Here is a 27569-nt window from a genome sequence, read left to right as displayed (position 1 = left end):
TCAACACTATATAGAGAAAAAGTGCGCCAAAATTCAAAATCTTTTGAAGACGTAGCTGAATATTTATCTTACCATAGCAAAAGTACATTTCTGGCTGAAGTAAATTTTTCATCCCAGTTTTTAGTATTCATTTAAAATGAGACAATTCTGCTATTATTATAATCTCCAATCTTTTATTAATCAGTTTAGATAGTTTTTTAATGTTTCGTATACTAGCAGATGACACCAACTGGTTCTAAATTCCAGTTGCGCAGATGGGGAACATTGTAACACTGCGTTTTGTGATCAGGGCACAAAACGCAGTCGCAGGCATAGTTGCATTGTATTCATTGTCAAACTCCAAAATTAGAATATTTTTAATTCTTAAAAAAAACGCCATTATTTCAAAAAGTTAAGAAATTTATTTTATTAACAAAATATTTTAGTTTGTCTTGTAATTATTATTTTTTCATTAGATCATATAATATTTTAAGCTGTCATGTGGTCATGTTACAATGTGTCCCTCAGATGTTACAATGTACCCCACCTACGGGGAATTATGAAACAAAGTGACATATTTGTGCAAGAAAAGTGTGAAATTAATGTGAATAAAAATTATGCTCTGAACCTCAGGTGGAGTTATACAAACTGAGAATGTCAAAAAGTGTTAGGATGTACCCTGTGCTCCCCTATATTTATCTTATTAATTTATATATTTATCTATATAACTAATACTTACGAACAATGCAATGTGCTTTTTTTATAAACAAAATGAGTATGTTTGTAGAATTCTAAAGATAACCTGTTTCAGTTGGACTCTCTGTTACAACAGTACCAGACAATGTAGAGAGAGGGGAGGTAATTTCTTTGGGGTCGCGTAGCAATATCCTGAAGTCCTTCCGCATGAAAACCATGTCACCTAAAGCTATTTGCTTTGTGGCATGTGTGTTGAGGTAAAAATGGACCTGTGGCTCTATGCTGTATTGAACTACAGACACTCTGTCTCTGCTTGACCCAATATTGAGTTTGTCCACCACTCTTTGAACAAACTGACACATTTGTTTAAATGCATTCTTGGTGTCATCAGACCCATCCAGAATAAAGAAAATGTCTCTTTGAGCTGCATCCAATTCAACTGGGATGAAAATTAAATGGCTTTAGTAAAACGGACTCTTATAAAAGTGTAAGACAAAACATCATTAACACACTAAATACATGAAGCACATTATTGTATGTAGTGATTTTTCATAGTATTAACAATTAAATTCAGACCTGAACAAACAGACAAATATACAATCCATATACATTTTGCTATATTTGTGTTTTTGAGAATATGCTGACAATATCTGACTCAAAGAAAAATGAAAAATGTATGACAGGATATCACTAGTGTATTTTCCAGCTCAATTGAATAAGTGAGATCAATCAAGAAACCAGAGTAGAAAAAGGAAAGAACAAGAAGTTGAAATACCAGCAATGATTGAGAAATCATTGGCTCAAACAAGAGCTTTAACCTGAAGGGAAATCTCCACAAGTAGTAAGACTCTTCCATGGTTAAGAGAACCAGTGGAAAACGTCTCGGGTTACGTATGTAACCCTGGTTCCCTGAAGGGAACGAGACGCTGCGTCGAAAGCGCTAGGGGAACGTCCTCAGCGTGACCGCGCTCAGAACCAGAGTGTAATCTGTCCAATGGAAGGGCGAGACGTTATAGGCGGGTGACGTCACTGACCGGAAAGCATAAAAGCACGTGCGGTGGAGCCGGCGTTTGCTTCTATGAATGAAGCAACCGCTCGCAGGGATACAGGAAGTATGGCCTCGAGACGCAGCGTCTCGTTCCCTTCAGGGAACCAGGGTTACATACGTAACCCGAGACGTTCCCTTCCAGGAACTCGAGCTGCGTCGAAAGCGCTAGGGGAACGAGATGCCCACGCCACCAGACTTCCAAATACCTGCCCTGTGTGTATCACTGGGAGCACAACGAGGACGAGAGAACAGAAGAGCCAGGAGTGGCCCTAAGATCAAGGTCATAAAACCGAACAAAGGTGAGGGGCGTGGACCAACCCGCAGCATTGCAGATATCCTGCATAGAAACCCCTGCCAGAAAGGCCTTAGAGGCCGCCATACTTCTAGTAGAATGGGCCTTAACCCCCAAAGGCGAGGGGAGACCTGAAGATTCATAGGCCAAGGAAATAGTATCCACAATCCACCTGCTAAGGGTCTGCTTAGAGGCAGGCAGACCCCGTTTAGGAGGACCGAAGCACACTAGCAATTGGTCCGTCCTTCTCCACAGGGCAGCTCTGTGGACGTATGCGTCCAGTGCTCGCACTGGACACACACAGTTAAGCTTTCGCTGGTCAGGCTCCGGAAAGGGAGGAGGACTGAAGGCCTGCAGCACGACCGGCCGTGGAGTATAAGAGGGGACCTTAGGAACATAACCCGCTCGAGGGTAGAGAAACGCTTTAGCCAAACCAGGGGCAAAGTCAAGATAAGAAGGGGCCACAGAGAGGGCCTGCAAATCCCCAACTCTCTTTAAAGAAGAAATAGCCAACAGAAAGGTGGTCTTAATAGAAAGAAGGCGATCAGAGATCTCTTCGATAGGTTCAAAAGGAGGTTTACAGAGAGCTTCTAAAACCACAGCCAAGCCTCATGTAGGGACACGGGATCGTACTGGAGGCCTCAGCGCACCGCGGAGGAAACGTGCAACCAGGGGGTGTCTACCCACTGTAAGACCACCGAGAAGGGCGTGGTAGGCCGATAAAGCCGCCACGTAAACCTTCAGGATGGAGTGAGTTACCCCAGCGGAGAAACGGGTCTGCAGGAACTCCAGCACTGTACCAATCGGGCAGTTAACTGGGTCAGAGTGGCGGTCTCTGCACCAAGAAGTGAAAAGTTTCCACTTCAGGGCATACAGTTTCCTCGTAGAGGGAGCTCTGGATTGGAGGATGGTCTCAACAACCTCGGTTGAGAGACCGGAAGCTATGAGCTGCGCCCCCTCAGAGGCCACACCCACAGCTTCCACAACTCCGGGCGGGGGTGAAGAATAGTGCCCCCCGCCTGTGAGAGGAGATCTCTCCTGACGGGAATCTCCCACGGAGAGTCGTCAAGGAGAGAAATCAGGTCCGAGAACCATACTCGGCCCGGCCAGAACGGTGCTACCAACAGTAGGCTGACCTCGTCCTGGCGCACACTCGCCAGAACTCCCGGGAGCAGAGCGATCGGGGGAAAAGTGTACAGACGAAGCCTCGACCAGGCCTGTACCATCGTGTTCAGTCCCAGAGGAGCTGGAGGAACTAGAGAGAACCAGAGGGGACATTGCGCTGACTCTCGAGTCACGAAGAGGTCCACCTGAGCCTGGCCAAAAATTCTCCATATCTGTTTCCCCACCTCGGGGTGAAGCATCCATTCCCCGGGCCTCGGCCCCTGCCTCGACAGGATGTCTGCTCCCACATTGAGATACCCAGGAATATAGATAGCTCTCAGCGAGCGGAGTTTGCCCTGGGACCACACAAGGATCTGGTGCGCCAGCTTGTATGAGGGGCGCGAACGCAGACCTCCCTGGTGGTTGATGTAAGAGACCACAGATGTGTTGTCGGTGCGCACCAACACATGGTGACCTCTTAGGTCTGGGAGAAAGTGCTTGAGTGCACGAAACACGGCCAACATTTCCAAATAATTGATATGCCACGTTAGATGGCGACCACTCCAGAGACCGCGGGCAGGGTGGTCACTCATTACCGCTCCCCAAGACGCAGCTGCCATGAGCCCCAGCAGTCTCTGAAACTGCTTGACGGTGAGTGACTGGCCAAAAAAGCAAACCTCAGGAACTTCCTGTGAGAGGGAAGGATGGAGACGTGGAAGTATGCATCTTTTAGATCTATTGTGACAAACCAGTCCTCGGACTTGATCTGAGACATGACCTGATTGATCGTTAGCATCCTGAACTTCAGTCGCATGACTGACGCAGATCTAAAATGGGACGCAAGCCTCCATCCTTCTTTGGAACAATGAAGTACCGGCTGTAGAACCCTGACTCTCTTTCGTGAGGAGGGACCACCTCGATGGCCTCCTTCCTCAAGAGAGTGTTTACTTCCTGCTCCATGATCAGAGCCTGCTGGGGGCCCACGCACGTGGGAATCACCCCGTTGAAAGGCGGTGGCGGAGCGCCGAACTGAATACGATAGCCTTTCTCTACAGTACGCAGCACCCATTGAGATACATTTGGCAGTAGTTTCCACGCTGCCAAATGGTCTACTAAGGGAACCAGTCTCTCGAGACTGGCCTCTGATGTGACCAGAGCTGCTGGCTCGGTGCCCTGAAGCGGAAGACCAGCAGGAGACGGCCGAACCAGGAACTCTAGCGACCCCCGCAGGGGTGGCGAGCTTCTCAGCTCCGCTACACTTCGGGGCGGAAGAAACTGAGAATATCGCTCGCTGGAGCCAGCTGCGCCCTGGAACTCTGGCAGGGTTAGCAGACTGGTCTCCCGAGGGCACTGGGGGGAGACGGACACCCGATCTGCCACGCCCGTCAGGGCTTCTTAGCCGAGGACCTCTCAGACTTAAGTACGGTCCGCAGATCCGGCTTAGCCTTAGAGGTCCCCGACCCAGAACGCTTGCCCCCACGACACCACCTTGGTGGGGTGCGGGCAGCTACGCTCTGCTTCTGTGCCTCCCTGTACGAGGAGCTGGTACGCGGCGAGGGCTGCTCCCGCCCAGCAGCCCCCTGAGCTAGAGATCGGCGAGGGAGAAACCGCTGAAACGCCGCCGCTTGTGTACGAGCCTGCTGGTACCTGTCGAAGAAACCGAATTGACGGAGTCGCCGAACAGGCCAGCAGGTGCAAGCGGGGCGTCCATGAGGAGGACCCTGTCCTTATCTTGTAAATCAGACAGGGTCAACCACAAATCTCTCTCCGCAGCCACCAGTTCTGCCATAGACCTGCCAATGGCTCGGGCGGTCTCTTTGGTGGCACGGAGAGAAAGATCAACGGTTTTTCGGAGCTCAGTGATATCTTCAGGCCTGAACCCCTCTCCCTCATCTAGCTCTTTTAGCAGGTCGGCCTGGTACGCCTGTAACACCGCCATGGTGTGCAGACACGCACCAGCCTGACCCGCAGCCGTGTACCCCTTGCCCACCAACGCTGAAGTCGTACGTAGCGGCTTGGTAGGCAAGGACGGAGCCTTTAGAGACGACGACGAGCGAGGGGACAGATAGCTCGCAAGCGTCTGTTCCACTCGGGGCATCGCTCTATAGCCGTGCTCATTGACCCCCGCCACATTACCGTAATTTGAGGCGGGGATAAAGAGAAAGAGACCTCCTGCGTGGAGGTAACGGCCTAACACACAGAAATCTCTCATCTAGTTTACTAGGCTGCGGTTCGACCGAGGTCTCGGCGGGCCAACTAATATTTAACTTGGCTGCCGCGCGAGTTATAACCTCCACTAGCTCCTCATACTGGGGCGGCTGAGGGTGCGAAGCCTCATCGACGCTCTCCATCTCAACCTCCTCGGAGGAAGAGAGGAGAAGCGTCGAGCCGCGCCCCAGGGGGGAAGAAACCACAGAACGGGCTTCCGACCCCAGAGAGCGGCCTCTGGGTCTGATAGGCGGGGAAGGAGATAGGGACTGGCCCGTCTCACCTCCCACTACCAGATCCACTTGCGAACCCCACGAGTGCAGCCGCCGCTCCGCCTCGGCGGAAGCGGGACCAGCACCGCGGGGAACGCTGATGAAGGCTCCCTCGCGAAAGAGAGCCTTCCAGGAGCGGAGTGCATGCAATGTTAGAAGCTCACAATGCGGGCAGCCGGCTCCCTCGAGAGCCGACTCAGCATGACTCGCTCCCAAGCAGACCACACACAGCTCGTGAGTATCCCCCGCAGTGATGTAGTGTCTGCACGAGTGAACACACGGTCTGAAATGTGGTCTCCTCTCACCCAAGTGCTTTATTTTACGAGCACTTTTTGACATGATGCTTATAATGTGTTTAGGAGACGTACAACACTAAATAAGACTGACAACATGCAAAGACAGTACACACAGACAGAGAGGCGGTTGCTGAATGACAAAAAGCAAACGCCGGCTCCACCGCACATGCTTTTATGCTTTCCGGTCAGTAACGTCACCCGCCTATGATGTCTCACCCTTCCATTGGACAGATTACACTCTGGTTCAGAGCGCGGTCATGCTGAGGACGTTCCCCTAGCGCTTTCGACGCAGCTTGAGTTCCTGGAAGGGGACCATGGAAGTTCTCTGATGGACAAAGCAAAAGAAGATTGCCATTCTTTAAAATATGTTAAGAAAGCTGAATCAATCAATCAATGGCCTCATAATTAAAGCAAACAGTTTAGTGAAGAAAGCAGCTTTTCATGACGTTTCATGTCCAAACTCTCAAATGCCCAAAGTCAGAAGAAAAAGTTTGAATTTGAGGAAAATGCCAAGTGTTGTTATTCTTACCAATGATAGTAGGGGGTTCTATTCCCATTTTGGATTTGATAAAGGAGAGGATATCAGGCTGTATATTTAAAAGTTCACCAAAGGCTGGAAGATTAAAAAGAAATCTAGGTGAAAATGCTATGCTTTGGAGCTCTGCCTCTACAGCATTCTTTATTCCAATGGCAATGGACAGAACTCCAATATTTTTAAGATCTTCAGCTGGACCTGCCACATCATCAACGAACCCTCCACCAGTCATAACTTGTCTTCCCTGCCACTCCGACTCTACAGCATGACTTCACGATTCAGTTAGGATCATCAATGATTACCACATCAACTTCGGTCAGAAATCTTGGTATAATCTTTGATGACCAGCTGACCTTCAAAGAGCACATTGCAAAGACTGCTCGATCCTGCAGGTTTGCACTACACAACATCAGAAAGATCAGGCCCTTTCTGACACAGTATGCTGCACAACTTCTTGTCCAGGCCCTTGTCGTTTCTAGGCTGGACTACTGCAATGCTCTTCTGGCTGGTCTGCCATCTATCCTCTACAAATGATTCAGAATGCAGCGGCACGACTGATCTTCAACGAGCCCAAAAGAGCGCATGTTACACCTCTCTTCATCTCCTTGCACTGGCTACCAGTGGCAGCTCGCATCAAGTTCAAGACACTGATGCTTGCATACAGAACTACCACAGGCTCAGCACCCTCCTACTTCCACTCACTATTACGAACCTACATCCCCTCCAGAAGTCTGAGATCTGCTAGTGAGCGACGCCTTGTGGTACCATCACAGAGAGGATCAAAATAACTCTCCAGAACATTCTTGTTCACCATTCCTGGCTGGTGGAATAATCTTCCCACCCCTATCCGCAATGCTGGATCCCTGTCAATCTTCAAGAAACAACTGAAAACTCATCTCTTTCGGCAGTACTTGACTTCATCCTAAACTCAAAAACAAAAAAACAAAAAAATTAATCTTTCCCTTCTCTCCCTCCCTTACTAGCTTATACTTATTTGAACAATGACTGAGACTTGGTGTTACGAGCACTTCCTCTGTCTGATTGCCTCTTCACGATGAACCGCTTTTTGTATTCCCCAATTGTAAGTCGCTTTGGATAAAAGTGTCTGCCAAATGACTAAATGTAAATGTAAATGTATAACAATCAATAGCTGATGTAATCCTAGCCGATGTCTACTTCCAGAAGCAGCATTGAAAACATTGTCCCTGACATACTGTAGTGCTGCCCCAGTATTTAGATATTTTCCACCTTTTGCTGTAAGGCCATTAATGGCATAAATTACAGCTTTCTTACTACTGTAAGTATTAAGTAGGAAATGAGTCAAAGCATATTCGCTGTACTGTATTACAGCAACTCGAACAATGTCCTGGTCAATGTCAAGATCCTCTGCCATTCTCCGAATAAACTCACGGATGGCAAGAAGTCCATTTTTGGAGTCATCAGAGCCATCAAGGAGAAAAACTATGTCCCGTTTGTTAATTCCTGTGTCAGGCAAGTTACCAAGAAAAGAAAAAGAAAAGGATATTGGAATACATCTGACTCATTCAATGTATAAATTGAATAGCAAAAGCTTTAAAAGTGTACAAGAGCAAAAAAACTGTATCAAAATGCAAGTAAATCAAAGAATATCAGTGACATCGAACCTTCAAAATTTATTTTGTGGGTCAGGATGTGAATAGCGTTGAATAAGAAAAGGTATTGCAAGTGAAATATAGTTCAAAAACACTCCCATGAAACGAACATCTTTATGTGCAAAAGATGTCAACTAAAGACATGGAAGATATGAGAAAATATTTAAGAAGAAAGACTTAAGAAAAAGGAATTTTCAGTTCCACCCTAGAATTACAATATCAGCCTATATATGGCAATTTAGATGCTTTTACCCATAACTTTTGCTTTTGGAATTTCTCCTGATTATTTTGGGATATACTGTATTGTTAAAACTATTTGTGGCGCTATTAAAGTAAGGCCATTAAATCAATCAATATAATGTGTGAATTGTGACTGAAATGATCATTTTCAGCTCATTTGAATCTGCATTTTTCACACCAATGTTCACTGTCACAATTTCAAGATCTTTCAGGGCCATGGCAGGCCCTATTATTTAATCACTAGATGGTCTGCTACTCAACAATATTAGTATTTCAGGAATTCCATAAAGTCATCTACTCCCAGATAAAAAATTGAAAACCTGGTGCCTCACAAACTGGAGACCTGCACCAAGTGTATACCTTGTCCACCTTTATGTCTTTATTGCATTTAGAACCTCCACCTTTGTTGAGTAAGTTTTAAGATATACGTCATCCAATGGATAGTCATTGTACTGAACCACAGATATTCTGTATTTGCTCTCCTCCACATTAAGTTTCTCAACAACTCTTTGAACAAAATCACACACAGCACCAAATCCAATTTTAATGCTGTCAGAACCATCCAAGAGGAACACAATATATTTGTATATGTCTTTGGCATAAACTAAGGCATAGTACACCAATGATAATTATTTTGAAACACAGAATAGCAGGGTACCCAAAAATAAACCACTAACACACACTGCTGCTTTTGCAAGCATACAGAAGACCAAAGAATCAAAAAAAGCAAAAATTGTCTTACCTTCCTCTAGAAAGACCTTCAGTTCTTGATCTGGAAGGTTCACATAGTTCTTGAGCCTTTCCTGAACAGTGTTGAGCTGGCTGAATTCCTTCACATTGAAAGCAAATGATGGATTGTGAGAGATGGCCTCAATCTGTTTAGGGTCTGCATTTTTTACTCCAACACCAAAAGGAACAACACCCTCAGTCTTTAGAGCAACAGCAGGTTCTCTGACACTGTCTCTTGATCTCCCCCCAGTCAAAACTATCAAAAATTGGAGAACATTTTCACCGGCTCGACCACCATTGGCTGGTGATAAGATGGTGTTTTTCATGAAAGTCAAGGCAACTCCAGTATTTAAACTTCTGCCACCTGCCAGAGTGAGACCACTTACAGCTCTTAGCACCTCATCTTTGGTTTGGTAAGTGTTCAGGTAGAAGTTAGGACTTGGTCTCTCACTATGCTGGACCACAGAAACTCGTACTTTATCAAAGCCTATATCCAGAGGTTCAATGACTTTGGAAATTAAGTCACGGATATAGGGAAAGTCACTTCTCACATCATCAGAGCCATCAATCAAGAATGCAACATCCATTTCTCCTCTAGAGGGACTTGGTATTTCAAATTCTGTGAAAGAGTTTAAAAAAGAGAGAATATGAAATAAACACAATAAAATGCTTAAATAGCTACAGTACAGCATAAAAGTTAGATTGTACATTTCTGAATACAAAAGGTGATTAAATAAAATAAAGTGGTGCAAAAAGTATTTTATATCACTAACTGTTGTCTTTCTTCCTCATTTAGGGTGACCACTAGGTCAAGCATATATATATTTTTTCTAGGCCACTGATATAAGTAGAAGCTTCATCTCTGGTCACATTAATCACTTCTGTAAACAGCAGTTAATTTATTTACATGTTGTTAAATTAAAAAAAATATATATTTTTTTATGGTCATGCATTTTATGATTATTATTTTTTATTTATTTATTTATTTATTTTTAATGAAAAGGTGCTTAAGCTCACCTGTTACTGAAGTATCAGTCTCTCCAACAACAGTGACCAGTGGTGTCATAATTTCATCAACAACACTTGACAAGTCAGCAAAATTTCTTCTGTAGTATGCCAAATTTTCAACAAAAGCAACAGTTCTCAGGAAACGATCTTCCACTTGGCCAGCTCCAACAGCAAATGTTAAAACACCCGCTAAAGCTATAATGTCTGCAATCCTCTTGACCTCATCTTGAGATGGTCCTCCTGTTATCAAAACCAATACCTGCTGGATCCCCTCTTTCCTACGTGACCCAGCAGCGGGCTGGAAGTGGTTTGCTAGGGCATACTGTAGGGCTGTACCAGTGTTCATTGCACTTCCTCCCATCAATCTCAGCCGAGCGATGGCAGAGAGCACATCCTGTTGGGTGTTGTAAGTGTTCAGATAAAACTCCGTACGCTGCCTTTCAGCAAACTGCATTAATCCAATGCGCACTCGCTCAGGTCGAACGTCTAGTCTCTTCACCACTTCGGTAATGAAGTCCAGCACAGGTTGCAGGTTATTTCCAACATAGTTAGATCCATCCACCAAGAAGACAATGTCTCGGACAACTCTTTGGGTGTGGACTGTAGTAACATCCACAATTGTGCCTAGAAGATTTTATATAACCACAATTTTAGATATCTATGTACCCTTTAAATGAAGTTCAAGAACCTCAATTTGTGCTATAGACAGTATCAATGAGCAAAAATGCAAAAGAAAAGATACATGTTTTTGTAAAGTATTTTATTTAAAGGTGCCATAGAATGCATAAATTGTTCTCTGATATCTACATAAAAGGTATGTGACTTAGGTGAGGGCAAAAAATCTCCGGAAACTGTTTTACATGTCCATTTAAAACCCTAGGATTTGTCTATAGAATGAAATGGTCTGTTATTTCCTTATGTGGAAGGGTTGTGAATAATAATGTTGAGCTCTGCTCTGATAGGCTGTTTCACAGTGCGGCTCATTTCAGTAGCTCACACAGCAGGAAGGAAACACAGGGAAAATATTAGGGCTGGGTATTGTGACCAATTCTGTGATTCGATTCTTATTTTTATGGTTTCGATTCGATATCGATTAGCTATCAATATTTCATTTAAAATGTTAGTTTTGCAGACATGGGATCCATATTTTGATATAAATGCTGGTAACTGAAACTCTCCTACTTAAGTTTATTACTGAAATACATTAATAATAGGGTGCACACAGTTGTTTTTTAGTGGAGCAATTCTTCAGGACGAGAGGTGAATATTCATATCCTCTTACGTGAAGCACGCGCATTAAGAATCGATTCGGGGATTTCCCGAATCGATATCGTTGCGTTAAACTGAAGATTGATTAAAATCGGAGAATCAATATTTTTTACCCAGCCCTAGAAAATATGTATTTCAATACGTTCTCACGCAGTTTTATCGTTGGGTAATTATACTGTAAAAAAAAATGCGGGCATCAGGGAGCCGCTATTAATATACGGGGCATTGAAACTGCTTTGGAATACACGATCGCTTTTTAGGCCCTGTTTACACTAGTGCGTTTTCGTTTTAAAATGCATAACTTTTGCTACGGTTACGCCTGTCGTTTACACTACTCCGGCGTTTTCGAGGTAGAAAACTGAGACTTTTGAAAACGCTGCAGACCCCGTTTTAGTTTGAAAATTCCGGGGTTACGTTTCAGTGTAAACGGACCAAAACAGAGACTTTTGAAAACGATGGCGTGGCTACCCACATTCGCTCTGCATATCCTTGACGACCGTGTAAACAATAACATCATGCACATTGTTATACCCATAGATTTGTATGGGTAGATTTCTCATTCGACTGCTCCAAGCACGCAGATGTGTCTGCCATCTAAATAATAGGGAATCTACCTATAAATATTCGTGCTGTCAAACAATTAATCGCATCCAAAATAAAAGTTTTTGTTTACATAATATATGTATATGTATGTGTATTGTGTATATTTATTATGTATATATAAATACACACACACATACAGTATATATTTTGAAAATATTTACATGTATATACATTTATATATTTATATTCTTATATTTTATATTATATATAAATATATTTAATATATAAACATAACATATTTTTCTTAAATATATACATGCATGTGTTTGTATTTATATAAACATAATAAATATACACAGTACACACACATATATTATGTAAACAAAAACTTTTATTTTGGATGAGATTAATCGCGATTAATCTTTTGACAACCCTAATACATATCTATGGTTGTACCTGCATGAATAATCATGTGACATGCGTTTTAGGTTGTGTAGTGTAAACGGAGCGTTCTGAAACGCAGTGGAAATGCCATTGTAAACAGAGATCGTTTTCATTCTAAAACACCGTTTTAAAGCGAAAACGCACTAGTGTAAATGGGGCCTTAATTTCACTTTCACTTTCGAGATTCACGATCGCACATACTCTGTTTATATTATGGAGCGGCAGTACTTACCACACATTTTACAAGATCAGATGCTTGTCAGTGGTGCTCAGGATCTGTAAATCATTCGCCATCATCCTCAGTCATCTCTCCTTACTCTGTTTATGTGGTAAATTAAATCTTATGTGCTGTAATGTGACTACGTGTTTTGAGTTTGAGCTCTGTCAAGTTGATTCTTTATCGTCTATTTTTTTTTATCTTAAAACTATTTTATACACTATCTTTTTCGTTTTTATAACGTGTGAATATATCCACAATAGCATTCTAAAACAAAAACAATCGGAGCGCCTTGTTATCACTAGTTTTATTTTGATTTCTCGTGTTTGCTATTAGCTTATAGCCTGTTAGCATAGGCAGCGTGCCTGCCGCTAATCTAGCTTACACTGCTAATACTCTATTCACACACATTGCCTTTGTCTCACTCTTATTTGCTTAAATGGCGGATTTGTGTCTACCTTTGAGTGCAGGTGAGGACACGTTCGAGCTGCATTCGGTGCAGCTGGAGCTGGAGGCCGTGGAGAAGCAGATCCGCGACCTGGTGGAGAAGCAGGCCCAGCTGAGAGAGAGGAGAGCCGCGCTGGAAACATCCCGGGCTGAAGCTCACAAGTCCGGGGTAAGTATACAGCACGCTGCTAACACTCCCACCACCTCTACTCCGTGCGTTTCTCTATACAGACACTGTGCACCCAGGACGCGGTCTTCACAGATGTCCTTCACTCCGGCGCCGGGACGCCACGGACCCTGGGTGCAACAACAGCAGCGGAAGACGCGAGCCAGGCCCTGGGGGACAACCTCGCCGCCTCCGGTCTTCGAGATCTCCACCCGGAACCGCTTCGCTCCCCTCCGCGAGACGGAACGCGACGCTGTGATCGTCGGAAGCTCCATCGTCCGGCACGTCCATGCTACGCTAGCTGAAGGTAAAGTGCACACACACTGTTTCCCCGGTGCTCGTGTTCTCGATGTTTCTGCGCAGATACCCGCGATCCTGAAGGGCGATGAGAGCATCGGGGCTGTCGTGCTGCACGTGGGGACTAACGACATCAAGCTGCGGCAGACGGAGACACTGAAGAGGGACTACAGGAGCCTGATCGAGACGGTACGCAGCACATCGCCCGCGGCGAAGATCATCGTGTCAGGTCCACTTCCGACGTATCGACGAGGACACGAAAGGTTCAGTAGACTGTTTGCTTTAAACGAATGGTTATTGTCATGGTGTAAAGAACAGAAACTGCTCTTTGTAAATAATTGGAATCTTTTCTGGGAGCGTCCTAGGCTTTTCCGTGCTGATGGCCTGCACCCCAGCAGAGTCGGAGCGGAACTCCTGTTGGACAACATCTCCAGGACGCTACGCTCCATCTGACTAGTAAGTCAATTCTCAAATGACTTTTGTTCTACCCACTTAAATGATAGAAGTACCCGCGTTGTGCAATCTATACAGACTGTGTCTGTCCTCCGAATAGCGAGGTCAAAATATAAATTTAATGCAGGATCTAGAAAAAATCTGATCGTGATTAAACCAGAAAAACACAAAATAAATGAACAAAAACAATTTTTGAAGCTTGGGCTCCTAAATATTAGATCACTCGCACCCAAAGCAGTTATTGTAAATGAAATGATCACAGATAATAATTTTGATGTACTCTGCCTGACTGAAACCTGGCTGAAACCAAATGAATATTTTGGTCTAAATGAGTCTACTCCACCGAGCTACTGTTATAAACATGAGCCCCGTCAGACTGGCCGTGGCGGCGGTGTGGCAACAATATATAGTGATATTCTCAATGTTACTCAGAAAACAGGATACAGGAGGTTTAAGTCATTCGAAATACTTCTGCTTAATGTTACACTGTTAGATATGCAAAAGAAATCTCTCTTATCTCTTGCTCTGGCTACTGTGTATAGACCGCCAGGGCCATATACAGATTTCCTAAAAGAATTTCCTCTCAGATCTATTGGTTAATGTTGATAAACTGCTAATTGTCGGAGATTTTAACATTCACGTTGATAATACAAATGATGCGTTAGGACTTGCGTTTACTGACCTAATAAACTCTTTTGGAGTCAAGCAAAACGTCACCGGGCCCACTCATCGTTTTAATCATACGCTAGATTTAATTATATCGCATGGACTTGATCTTACCGATATAGATATCATACCTCAAAGTGATGATGTTACTGATCATTTCCTTGTATCGTGCATGCTGCGTATTACTGATATTAGTTATATGGCTCCGCGTTATCGTCTGGGCAGAACTATTGTTCCAGCCACCAAAGACAGATTCACAAATAACCTGCCTAATTTATCTCAACTGCTCTGTGTACCCATAAATACACATGAACTAGACGAAATAACTAGCAACATGGGCACTATCTTCTCTAATACATTAGAAGCTGTTGCCCCCCTCAAATTGAAAAAGGTTAGAGAAAAATGTACTGCGCCATGGTACAACAGTTATACCCATTCTCTCAAGAAAGAAACTCGTATTCTTGAGCGCAAATGGAGAAAAACTAACTTGGAAGTTTTTAGAATTGCGTGGAAAAACAGTATGTCCAGCTATAGACAGGCTCTAAAAGCTGCCAGGGTAGAGCATATCCGCAAACTCATAGATAATAACCAAAACAATCCAAGGTTCTTATTTAGCACAGTGGCTAGACTAACAAATAAACAGACACCGCCCGATCTAAATATTCCCTCACAATTTAATAGTAATGATTTTATGAATTTCTTTACTGATAAAATAGATAACATCAGAAATACAATAACAAATGTAGATTCTACTGCGTCTAGTATTTCAGCTTCATTCATCGCACCTAAAGAAAAACTGCAGTGCTTTACAACTATAGGACAGGAAGAGCTAAATAAACTTATCAGTGCATCTAAACCAACAACGTGTTTATTAGATCCTATACCCACTAAACTACTGAAAGAGTTGTTGCCCGTAGCAGAAGAACCGCTTCTCAATATTATTAACTCATCGTTAGCCTTAGGTCACGTCCCAAAACCATTCAAGCTGGCGGTTATTAAGCCTCTTATTAAGAAACCACAACTAGATTCTAATGAACTGGCAAATTACAGACCCATTTCAAATCTTCCGTTTATGTCAAAAATTTTAGAAAAAGTTGTGTCTGCTCAATTGTGCTCCTTCTTGCAAAAAAATGATCTCTATGAAGAATTTCAGTCAGGTTTCAGGCCTCACCATAGCACAGAAACTGCACTTGTTAAAATTACAAATGACTTGCTTCTTGCTTCAGACCAAGGCTGCATCTCATTGCTAGTATTACTTGATCTTAGTGCTGCGTTTGACACTATAGACCATGATATACTCATAGATCGACTACAAAACCATATTGGTATTCAAGGGCAGGCTTTAAGGTGGTTTAAATCATACCTGTCCGATCGCTACCACTTTGTTCATTTAAATGGAGAGTCATCACAATTATCACCAGTAAAGTATGGAGTACCACAAGGATCAGTCCTAGGTCCTCTTCTATTTTCAATATACATGTTGCCTCTTGGTAATATTATTAGAAAATACGGGATTAGTTTTCATTGCTATGCTGATGATACTCAACTATATATCTCAACAAGACCAGATGACACTTCTAAACTATCTAAGGTAATAGATTGTGTAAAAAATTTAAAAGATTGGATGACCAATAATTTCCTCCTATTAAATTCAGATAAGACAGAGATATTACTTATTGGACCAAAAAACAATACACAGAATCTCTTGGATTACAATTTACAACTAGACGGATGCACTGTCACATCCTCTAAAGTCAAAAATCTGGGTGTTATATTAGACAGCAACTTGTCCTTTAAAAATCATATTTCCCATGTTACAAAAACAGCATTCTTCCATCTTAGAAACATTGCCAAGCTTCGAAACATGCTTCCTGTTTCTGATGCAGAAAAGCTAGTCCATGCATTCATGACCTCTAGACTGGACTATTGTAATGCACTGCTAGCTGGTTGTCCTGCATCTTCAATAAACAAGCTACAGATAGTCCAAAATGCAGCGGCTAGAGTTCTTACCAGATCAAGAAAATATGATCATATTACCCCAATTTTACAGTCTCTGCACTGGCTACCTATTCAGTTCCGTATCATTTACAAAATATTATTACTTGCCTATAAGGCCCTAAATGGTTTAGCTCCTGCGTACATAACTTGTCTTCTACCACGCTACAATCCAACCCGCTCCTTAAAGTCGCAAAACTCTGGACTTTTGGTAGTACCTAGGATAGCAAAGTCCACTAAAGGAGGTAGAGCTTTTTCACATTTGGCTCCTAAACTTTGGAATAGCCTTCCTGATAACGTTCGGTGTTCAGACACACTCTCTCTGTTTAAATCTAGATTAAAGACACATCTCTTTAGCCAAGCATTCACATAATGCATTTTATAATCTTGTACTGTAGTATATCTGATCAAATGTACATTATTATTATTCTTTAGCTTGGGTTGAACAAATAATTTTTGCTTAGATGGAACAGCAGCTACGCTAATTATGTCTCTATTTGTCTCTGTTTCTGCCACGGGATTAACATCCCGTGGTAATTAGGAATGACAGAAGCTTCAGTCTGGATCCAACCCCTAAATGATCTGAGATGACCGAACACCTGAGAAAAGATAATGCCAACCCCTCAGAGGACCTAAGAGGATGCCAACTCTCAGACAACATACAGAATTACCAAATGACCACTGGAACTAGTTGAGACCTTACAATCTGACTTTGCTGCAGTTAAATTGAACTGCTGGTTTGTTGGCCAGAGGATTTTGATTTTGATATTGTGCAGTTGCTTTGACACAATTTACATTGTTAAAAGCGCTATATAAATAAAGGTGACTTGACTTGACTTGACTTAATGTAACAGGCTACCGCTAGCAAGAAGCTAACCATTTATTAGAACGCATTATTTGCTTTCCGTGCCTTTCTGAATACAGACACCAACCCATCGCTGGACTTCACATCCCCTGCACAGCCTGTAATGTAACATTTATTTCTATGATCTGCCATTTTCGCTGTTGTCCTCGCTTGTTTCTTCACAATACCTGCAGAACTTATGATGATTCGGCTGTGCAGGTTGGGCTGGCGGCTGGCCTACAACATGGGCGGGTATATGCAAATGTTGGGGCGTACATATTAGTGATCCCGACTGTAACATCACAGTCAGTATTATGTTCTGATTCGCCTATTTTTCAGTGGTCTTTTGCATCCACAAGGTTTACATAAGAAGGAGGAAACAATGGTGTTTGAGACTCACGGTATGTCATTTCCATGTACAGAACTGTTATTATTCAACTATGCCAAGGTAAATACAGTTTTCCATTCTATTGCACCTTTAAATACTTTACATGCATCTACTATCATTACAATGCATCTAGGGGAGTGCGGGGGGAACGCAGGGTTAGTTGTAACACACAGATGAAATATTTTCACACATGCTAGCATAACCAAATTTAAGGTATTTACAAGTTGCCATATCAACACTATATAGAGAAAAAGTGCGCCAAAATTCAAAAATCTTTTGAAGACGTAGCTGAATATTTATCTTACCATAGCAAAAGTACATTTCTGGCTGAAGTAAATTTTTCATCCCAGTTTTTAGTATTCATTTAAAATGAGACAATTCTGCTATTATTATAATCTCCAATCTTTTATTAATCAGTTTAGATAGTTTTTTAATGTTTCGTATACTAGCAGATGACACCAACTGGTTCTAAATTCCAGTTGCGCAGATGGGGAACATTGTAACACTGCGTTTTGTGATCAGGGCACAAAACGCAGTCGCAGGCATAGTTGCATTGTATTCATTGTCAAACTCCAAAATTAGAATATTTTTAATTCTTAAAAAAAACGCCATTATTTCAAAAAGTTAAGAAATTTATTTTATTAACAAAATATTTTAGTTTGTCTTGTAATTATTATTTTTTCATTAGATCATATAATATTTTAAGCTGTCATGTGGTCATGTTACAATGTGTCCCTCAGATGTTACAATGTACCCCACCTACGGGGAATTATGAAACAAAGTGACATATTTGTGCAAGAAAAGTGTGAAATTAATGTGAATAAAAATTATGCTCTGAACCTCAGGTGGAGTTATACAAACTGAGAATGTCAAAAAGTGTTAGGATGTACCCTGTGCTCCCCTATATTTATCTTATTAATTTATATATTTATCTATATAACTAATACTTACGAACAATGCAATGTGCTTTTTTTATAAACAAAATGAGTATGTTTGTAGAATTCTAAAGATTACCTCTTTCAGTTGGACTCTCTGTTACAACAGTACCAGACAATGTAGAGAGAGGGGAGGTAATTTCTTTGGGGTCGCGTAGCAATATCCTGAAGTCCTTCCGCATGAAAACCATGTCACCTAAAGCTATTTGCCTGAGCTCAGCCTCATCAGCAGCCCTAGAGCCTGCAGCCAAAGTCAGAACACCCATTTGACGAAGGGCATCAGCTGGTTGTTGGACACTGTCTTTGGATTTTTTACTGGTTAGGAGCAACACAAGCTGTGGCACTTGGTCTTGTCTGCGGCTCCCACTCTCAGCTGTGAGCATGCTGGTCCTCACAAAATCCAAGGCAGCACCAATGTTGACTTCAACCGACGATTTGGGTTTTATTCTTGCGAGGGCAGAGATTAGTGATTCCTTTGAACTGAATGAGTTGAGGTTGATCTCCATCCTTGGGGTGGTGGAAAACATGGCCACTCCGACCTGCACCTGATCAGGACCAATTGGCATGGTGTCAATAAACCTTTTGATGAATTTTCGCACTGCATTGATTACGATGGTACCCATGCTACTGTCAATGAGGAAAATTATATCTCTCTTCTCAACAGCCAAAGCTAAAAGGGGGAAAAAAAAAGAAGAATTCTGCTTAGTCCTTCTGCAAATTCTAACCAAAATCAGGTAACCTAAATTAGCTCTCATCATTTATTAAAATTGAATAATTAAGGTTTGGCTTGAAGGTTGTTTTACAAATACAATGTATTAGCTATCACCAATCTTTTACTTGACATAAAGATGGCATAGTTTAATCATATATGCAGTAAAAATTAATTAGCATTAAGTGATCATTCATTTCAAAATGGACATTTGCTGTGACCAAAATTTTATAATATCCTGAATAAACGTACAAAAACTTACAAAACTTGACTTATCTCTCTCCACTTGAAAGCTGTGCTACACTTGATTTAGTCTAAATATTGTGTTTTAGAGAGAACAATGATGAGAACAGTGAACTACAAAACTTTTTGTATGGTTCATTGGTAAACAGCATATGTTTTTTACAGCATTGGTTTTTAATCCAGGTCCTTGGGACCCACCACTCTGCACATTTTGTATGTCTCTTATCTGACACACTCTGTGCAGTTTATGGAGCTCTAACCTGATGAGATGATGAACTGAATCAGGTTTCAGTGTAAATGGACCGAAATGGAGACTTTTGAGAACGATGGCGTGGCTGCCCACATTCGCTCTGCATATCCTTGACGACCGTGTAAACAATAACATCATGCACATTGTTATACCCATAGATTTGTATGGGTAGATTTCTCATTCGACTGCTCCAAGCACGCAGATGTGTCTGCCATCTAAATAATAGGGAATCTACCTATACATATTCGTGCTGTCAAACAATTAATCGCATCCAAAATAAAAGGTTTTTTTTACATAATATATGTATGTGTATTGTGTATATTTATTATGTATATATAAATACACACACACATACAGTATATATTTTGAAAATATTTACATGTATATACATTTATATATTTATATTCTTATATTTTATATTATATATAAATATATTTAACATATAAACATAACATATTTTTCTTAAATATATACATGCATGTGTTTGTATTTATATAAACATAATAAATATACACAGTACACACACATATATTATGTAAACAAAAACTTTTATTTTGGATGAGATTAATCGTGATTAATCTTTTGACAACACTAATACATATCGTCTCAGGTTACGTATGTAACCATGGTTCCCTGAGAGGGAACGAGACACTGCGTCCTCTAGAGGTCGCTATGGGGAACTCCATCTACGTGACCCGTGTCTGAAGCATATATACAAAAACACCAAATTTTGGCCGGCGACAGCCTATGACGTCACTCCCGGTGCTACCACAGTATAAGAGGGCATCAAAAGCATCACCCACTTCTTCGTCTGAAGCAGCATCCGAAGCATGGCCTGAAGTCTAGAGGACGCAGTGTCTCGTTCCCTCTCAGGGAACCATGGTTACATACGTAACCTGAGACGTTCCCTTTCAAGGGAACTTCGAACTGCGTCCTCTAGAGGTCGCTATGGGGAACGATATACCCACGCCGCCATGCTGAGGGGAGTGCATGCCATTCCACAAAGGCGAGCACTAAGCATCAACTCTACCAAAAAGAATAAGGGAGTTGTCACTGGGATGAATTGACGGCTGTCAGTGACATTATCCCCTTCGGCCAAAGGCCTGAGTTGCATACCCCGGAACTCACATGATAGAGGCCGGACCTCCTGGACCCAGGGTAGAGCTCAAGGCTTGGAATCAGAAAAGGGATTCCTTTAAGGGGATACGACCAAGCGCTTAGGATAGTAACTAAGCCTGGTCTGTCACCCAGGGGCTACTGCTTGCTCCTACAAGAGCTAGCTGAAGGAACTGTATCAACAGATCCTTAGTAGTAGCCCCTGTTCAAGTAGTATCACTGGGGATACACAGGTAGAGAAGGGCCCAAGGTGAAAAACGGGCCTAACCGACTCAAAGAATGGGTACGAAGCCGCAGCGCGTAACCCATACCATACAGGATTTTAGAAAAGACCGCAAAACACTCGGTGTGCGATCTTACCACAGCGTGGCTTTCAGAAAGTGCACAAAGACTAGCGTGCACACTTACCATAACATGGATTTGTAAACATCGTTCTTTCCAAATGCTCTGGAGAGAGCAGCATGCTCAAAAGGTGACCCTCTATAGCGAGGGGAGCAATGCTAGCTCGACCAACCAGGAGAGCTCGTGAGGGAGCAGCATGCTCATAGGTGACCCTCTAAAATGAGGGGAGCAATGCTAGCTCTACCAAGAAAGAGCTCTGGAGAGCGGAGAACTCAACTCTCAGCATGAGAGGAAACTCAGACGCTCAAAAAAGGGAGCGGCATGCTCATAGGTGACCCTCTATAACGAGGGGAGCAATGCCAGCTCGACCAACCAGGAGAGCTCGTGAGGGAGCAGCATGCTCATAGGTGACCCTCTAAAATGAGGGGAGCAATGCTAGCTCTACCAAGAAAGAGCTCTGGAGAGCGGAGAACTCAACTCTCAGCATGAGAGGAAACTCAGACGCTCAAAGGGACCGGCATGCTCATAGGTGACCCTCTATAGAGAGGGGAGCAATGCCAGCTCGACCAACAAGGAGAGCTCGTGAGGGAGCAGCATGCTCATAGGTGACCCTCTATAGTGAGGGGAGCAATGCTAGCTCTACCAAGGCAGAGCACTGGAGAGCGGAGCACTCAACTCTCAGCATGAGAGGATACTCAGCACATACATAAGTAGAGTGGGACCCAAGGTGAGAACCGGGGCCTGACCGATTCAAAGAATGGGTACGAAGCCTCAGCGCGTAACCCATACCATACAGCATTTTAGAAAAGACCGCAAAACACTTGGTGTGCGATCTTACCACAGCGTGGCTTTCAGAAAGTGCACAGAGACTAGCGTGCGCACTTACTATAACATGGATTTGCAAATTTTATTCTCCAAATGCTCTGGAGGGAGCAGCATGCTCATAGGTGACCCTCAATATTGAGGGGAGCGATGCTAGCTCTACCAAGGCAGGGCTCTGAAGAGCGGAGAACTTAATTCTCAGCAAGAGAGGGGACTCAGACGCTCATAAGGGAGCGGCATGCTCATATGTGACCCTCTACAGAGAGGAGAGAAATGCCAGCTCGACCAACAAGGAGAGCAGCATGCTCATAGGTGACCCTCTAAAATGAGGGGAGCAATGCTAGCTCTACCAAGACAGAGCTCTGGAGAGCAGAGAACTTAACTCTCAGCATGAGAGGAAACTCAGACGCTCAAAGGGAGCGGCATGCTCATAGGTGACCCTCTATAGAGAGGGGAGCAATGCCAGCTCGACCAACAAGGAGAGCTCGTGAGGGAGCAGTATGCTCATAGGTGACCCTCTATAGTGAGGGGAGCAATGCTAGCTCTACCAAGGCAGAGCTCTGGAGAGCGGAGCACTCAACTCTCAGCATGAGAGGATACTCAGCATATACATAAGTAGAGTGGGGCCCAAGGTGAGAACCGGGGCCTGACCGACTCAAAAAATGGGCACGAAGCCTCAGCGCGTAACCCATACCATACAGGATTTTAGAAAAGACCGCAAAACACTTGGTGTGAGATCTTACCACAGCGTGGCTTTCAGAAAGTGCACAGAGACTAGCGTGTGCACTTACCATAACATGGATTTGCAAACTCCGTTTCTCCAAATCCTCTGGATGGAGCAGCATGCTCATAGGTGACCCTCTATAGCGAGGGGAGCAATGCCAGCTCGAACAACCGGGAGAGCTCGTGACGGAGCAACATGCTCATAAGAGTCCCTCCATAGTGAGGGGAGCAATGCTAGCTCTACCAAGACAGAGCTCTGGAGAGCGGAGAACTCAACTCTCAGCATGAGAGGATACTCAGCACATACATAAGTAGAGTGGGGCCTAAGGTGAAAACCGAGGCCTGACCAACTCAAAGAATGGTACGAAGCCTCAGCGCGTAACCCATACCATACAGGATTTTAGAAAAGACCGCAAAAGACTTGGTGTGCGATCTTACCACAGAGTGGCTTTCAGAAAGTGCACAGAGACTAGCGTGTGCACTTACCATAACATGGATTTGCTAATTTTATTCTCCAAATGCTCTGGAGGGAGCAGCATGCTCATAGGTGACCCTCAATATTGAGGGGAGCGATGCTAGCTCTACCAAGGCAGGGCTCTGAAGAGCGGAGAACTTAATTCTCAGCAAGAGAGGGGACTCAGACGCTCATAAGGGAGCGGCATGCTCATATGTGACCCTCTACAGAGAGGAGAGAAATGCCAGCTCGACCAACAAGGAGACCAGCATGCTCATAGGTGACCCTCTAAAATGAGGGGAGCAATGCTAGCTCTACCAAGACAGAGCTCTGGAGAGCAGAGAACTTAACTCTCAGCATGAGAGGAAACTCAGACGCTCAAAGGGAGCGGCATGCTCATAGGTGACCCTCTATAGAGAGGGGAGCAATGCCAGCTCGACCAACAAGGAGAGCTCGTGAGGGAGCAGTATGCTCATAGGTGACCCTCTATAGTGAGGGGAGCAATGCTAGCTCTACCAAGTCAGAGCTCTGGAGAGCGGAGCACTCAACTCTCAGCATGAGAGGATACTCAGCATATACATAAGTAGAGTGGGGCCCAAGGTGAGAACCGGGGCCTGACCGACTCAAAAAATGGTACGAAGCCTCAGCGCGTAACCCATACCATACAGGATTTTAGAAAAGACCGCAAAAGACTTGGTGTGCGATCTTACCACAGAGTGGCTTTCAGAAAGTGCACAGAGACTAGCGTGTGCACTTACCATAACATGGATTTGCAAATTTTATTCTCCAAATGCTCTGGAGGGAGCAGCATGCTCATAGGTGACCCTCAATATTGAGGGGAGCGATGCTAGCTCTACCAAGGCAGGGCTCTGAAGAGCGGAGAACTTAATTCTCAGCAAGAGAGGGGACTCAGACGCTCATAAGGGAGCGGCATGCTCATATGTGACCCTCTACAGAGAGGAGAGAAATGCCAGCTCGACCAACAAGGAGAGCAGCATGCTCATAGGTGACCCTCTAAAATGAGGGGAGCAATGCTAGCTCTACCAAGACAGAGCTCTGGAGAGCAGAGAACTTAACTCTCAGCATGAGAGGAAACTCAGACGCTCAAAGGGAGCGGCATGCTCATAGGTGACCCTCTATAGAGAGGGGAGCAATGCCAGCTCGACCAACAAGGAGAGCTCGTGAGGGAGCAGTATGCTCATAGGTGACCCTCTATAGTGAGGGGAGCAATGCTAGCTCTACCAAGGCAGAGCTCTGGAGAGCGGAGCACTCAACTCTCAGCATGAGAGGATACTCAGCATATACATAAGTAGAGTGGGGCCCAAGGTGAGAACCGGGGCCTGACCGACTCAAAAAATGGGCACGAAGCCTCAGCGCGTAACCCATACCATACAGGATTTTAGAAAAGACCGCAAAACACTTGGTGTGAGATCTTACCACAGCGTGGCTTTCAGAAAGTGCACAGAGACTAGCGTGTGCACTTACCATAACATGGATTTGCAAACTCCGTTTCTCCAAATCCTCTGGATGGAGCAGCATGCTCATAGGTGACCCTCTATAGCGAGGGGAGCAATGCCAGCTCGAACAACCGGGAGAGCTCGTGAGGGAGCAGCATGCTCATAAGAGACCCTCCATAGTGAGGGGAGCAATGCTAGCTCTACCAAGACAGAGCTCTGGAGAGCGGAGAACTCAACTCTCAGCATGAGAGGATACTCAGCACATATATAAGTAGAGTGGGGCCTAAGGTGAAAACCGAGGCCTGACCAACTCAAAGAATGGTACGAAGCCTCAGCGCGTAACCCATACCATACAGGATTTTAGAAAAGACCGCAAAAGACTTGGTGTGCGATCTTACCACAGAGTGGCTTTCAGAAAGTGCACAGAGACTAGCGTGTGCACTTACCATAACATGGATTTTAATAACGTTTCTCTCTATCAGATGCTCTCTGGGGGGAGCAGCATGCTCATAGGTGACCCTCTCGAGAGAGAGGAGCAATGCCAGCTCGACCAACAAGGAGAGCTCGTGAGGGAGCAGCATTCTCATAAGAGACCCTCCATAGTGAGGGGAGCAATGCTAGCTCTACCAAGAAAGAGCTCTGGAGAGCGGAGAACTTAACTCTCAGCATGAGAGGGAACTCAGACGCTCATAAGGGAGCGGCATGCTCAAAAGTGACCCTCTAAAAGAGGGGAGCAATGCTATCTCGACCAGCAAAGAGAGCTCCTGAGGGAGCAGCATGCTCACAGGCGACCCTCTAAAATGAGGGGAGCAATGCTAGCTCTACCAAGACAGAGAGGATACTCAGCACATACATATATATATATATATATATATATATATATATATATATTAGGGCCGGGACTTTAACGCGTTAATTTAGATTAATTAATTACACAAAAATAACGCGTTAAATTTGTTTAACGCATTTTAATCGCACTTATTTTTGCACCGCGGAACGTTTCTCACTGGATGAGTTTCGGCGGACCGATTATACTGGAGCACCAAGTAGCGTTCAGACTAAAGGCTGTGGCTGCGTCCGAAATCGCATACTTCCCTACTATATAGTATGCGAAAAACAGTATGCAAGGCGAGTAGTATGTCCGAATTCATAGTATTCGAAAAACAGCAGGCGAGAATTACCCGGATGACCTACTACTTCCGCCCGAATTCTGTAGTAGGCATACAATGGACACTTTACTATCCCATGAGGCCACGGGAGAGGAGGCGTCATATTCAAAAAATGGCGGAAAGCGGCGACGCGGCTGTTTTCAAGTGCAAGTACCTCAGGGAAAAACGTTGTTCATTGTGGTTAAATTGCACTTGTTTAAAATAATCAAAGTAAACGGCTGAATTATTAAAGTTTAAACGTTGTAAATCGATGAGATGACTTCATGAACATGGCGGATGTAGTACGTCCGAATTCCATTCATGCTACCCTCATTCATACTATATAGAACGTACTTTTTTAACGGTCGAGAAGTACGTTTGAATTCAAATGTAGTACCTACACAAGTAGTATGCGATTTCGGACGCAGCCAGTTTCTCAATTCCAAGAACGCAAAGAACGGACTTGCCAAGCTTCCTTGGAAGAACGAACTCGGAGGGACGCGAGAACACAGAACGCACACTTATGAGAACTGAGATGTACTGCGTTCTTGCTTAACTGACCGCATAGTCTCAGCATAAGCAGCGACCAATGAACAATAAATATTACAAAATGTCATAACTTATTAAAAATATTTCATACTATTATAGATATTACTTTCATATAATTGTATTGTTTTATTTTACAGCGTTATATGTTTTGCTGTTAAGATTAATTTTAATATGCCAATAAAAATGCAGACTTTCTCCGGGTCTTATAACTTTATTAAAATTAACCAAAACAAAACGATAAATGTTTACTTTCAACTTGAAGAGCCGTTAAGTATTTGTGAGAGCGACTTTAAAGCTTACAGGCTTCCGTACACCGGCTACCCACAGCGTTTTCTGGGATTTCTAACGGCTCGATTCTCTCAAGTCTGCACTCGATGCATCCTCAGTTTCAAGAACATATCCGGGCACTTTCATGCATCCTCTGTACTTGCGTTCTTGAGAATTGGAACTGAACTTCGACGGTTAATGATGACGTAGAACGAGAACACAAGGATGCAAGATCGCTGAAGAACGCATATTGAGAAACAGCCAAAAACAAACCACAGTGAACATGGACAAAGAAGCTGATGAGACCGCTTTGGTTGGCCCTGTGGATGGGAAATTTAAAAATCCATATAAAAAAACTTACTTCTCACTGTTCTCAGGTCAAATATTTATATGCGATTAAAATGCGATTAATTTCGATTAATTAATTATAAAGCCTCTAATTAATTAGATTATTTTTTTTAATCGAGTCCCGGCCCTAATATATATATAAGTAGAGTGGGGCCCAAGGTGAAAAACGGGCCTAACCGACTCAAAAAATGGGCACGAAGCCTCAGCGCATAACCCATACCATACAGGATTTTAGAAAAGACCGCAAAACACTCGGTGTGCGCTCTTACCACAGCGTGGTTTTTAGAAAAGTGCACAGAGACTAGCGTGAGCACTTACCAAACATGGATTTTAGAAACCATATTGTCAGATGCTCTCTGGAGGGAGCGGCATGTTCATAGATGACCCTCTAAAATGAGGGGAGCAATGCTAACTCTACCAAGAAAAAGCTCTGGAGAGC

General features: G+C 43.6%; 1 protein-coding gene across 1 annotated transcript in view; it reads right to left on the bottom strand.

The window, feature by feature from the left end:
• LOC306877225 (collagen alpha-3(VI) chain-like) overlaps positions 1 to 27569 on the bottom strand; it is a 77279-nt gene that overhangs the window by 6984 nt on the left and 42726 nt on the right. Inside the window, exons 4-6 of the mRNA XM_079428858.1 lie at positions 18782 to 19372; positions 10048 to 10662; positions 9044 to 9649 (exon numbers count right to left, since the gene is read on the bottom strand). Coding sequence (XP_079284984.1) covers positions 9044 to 9649; positions 10048 to 10662; positions 18782 to 19372 — 1812 coding nt within the window. The remainder of the gene's footprint in view (positions 1 to 9043; positions 9650 to 10047; positions 10663 to 18781; positions 19373 to 27569) is intronic.

The sequence above is a fragment of the Barbus barbus genome, assembly GCF_936440315.1.
Source record: "Barbus barbus genome assembly, chromosome: 11".
NCBI lineage: Eukaryota > Metazoa > Chordata > Actinopteri > Cypriniformes > Cyprinidae > Barbus > Barbus barbus.
This window is presented reverse-complemented; position numbering and strand designations above follow the sequence as displayed.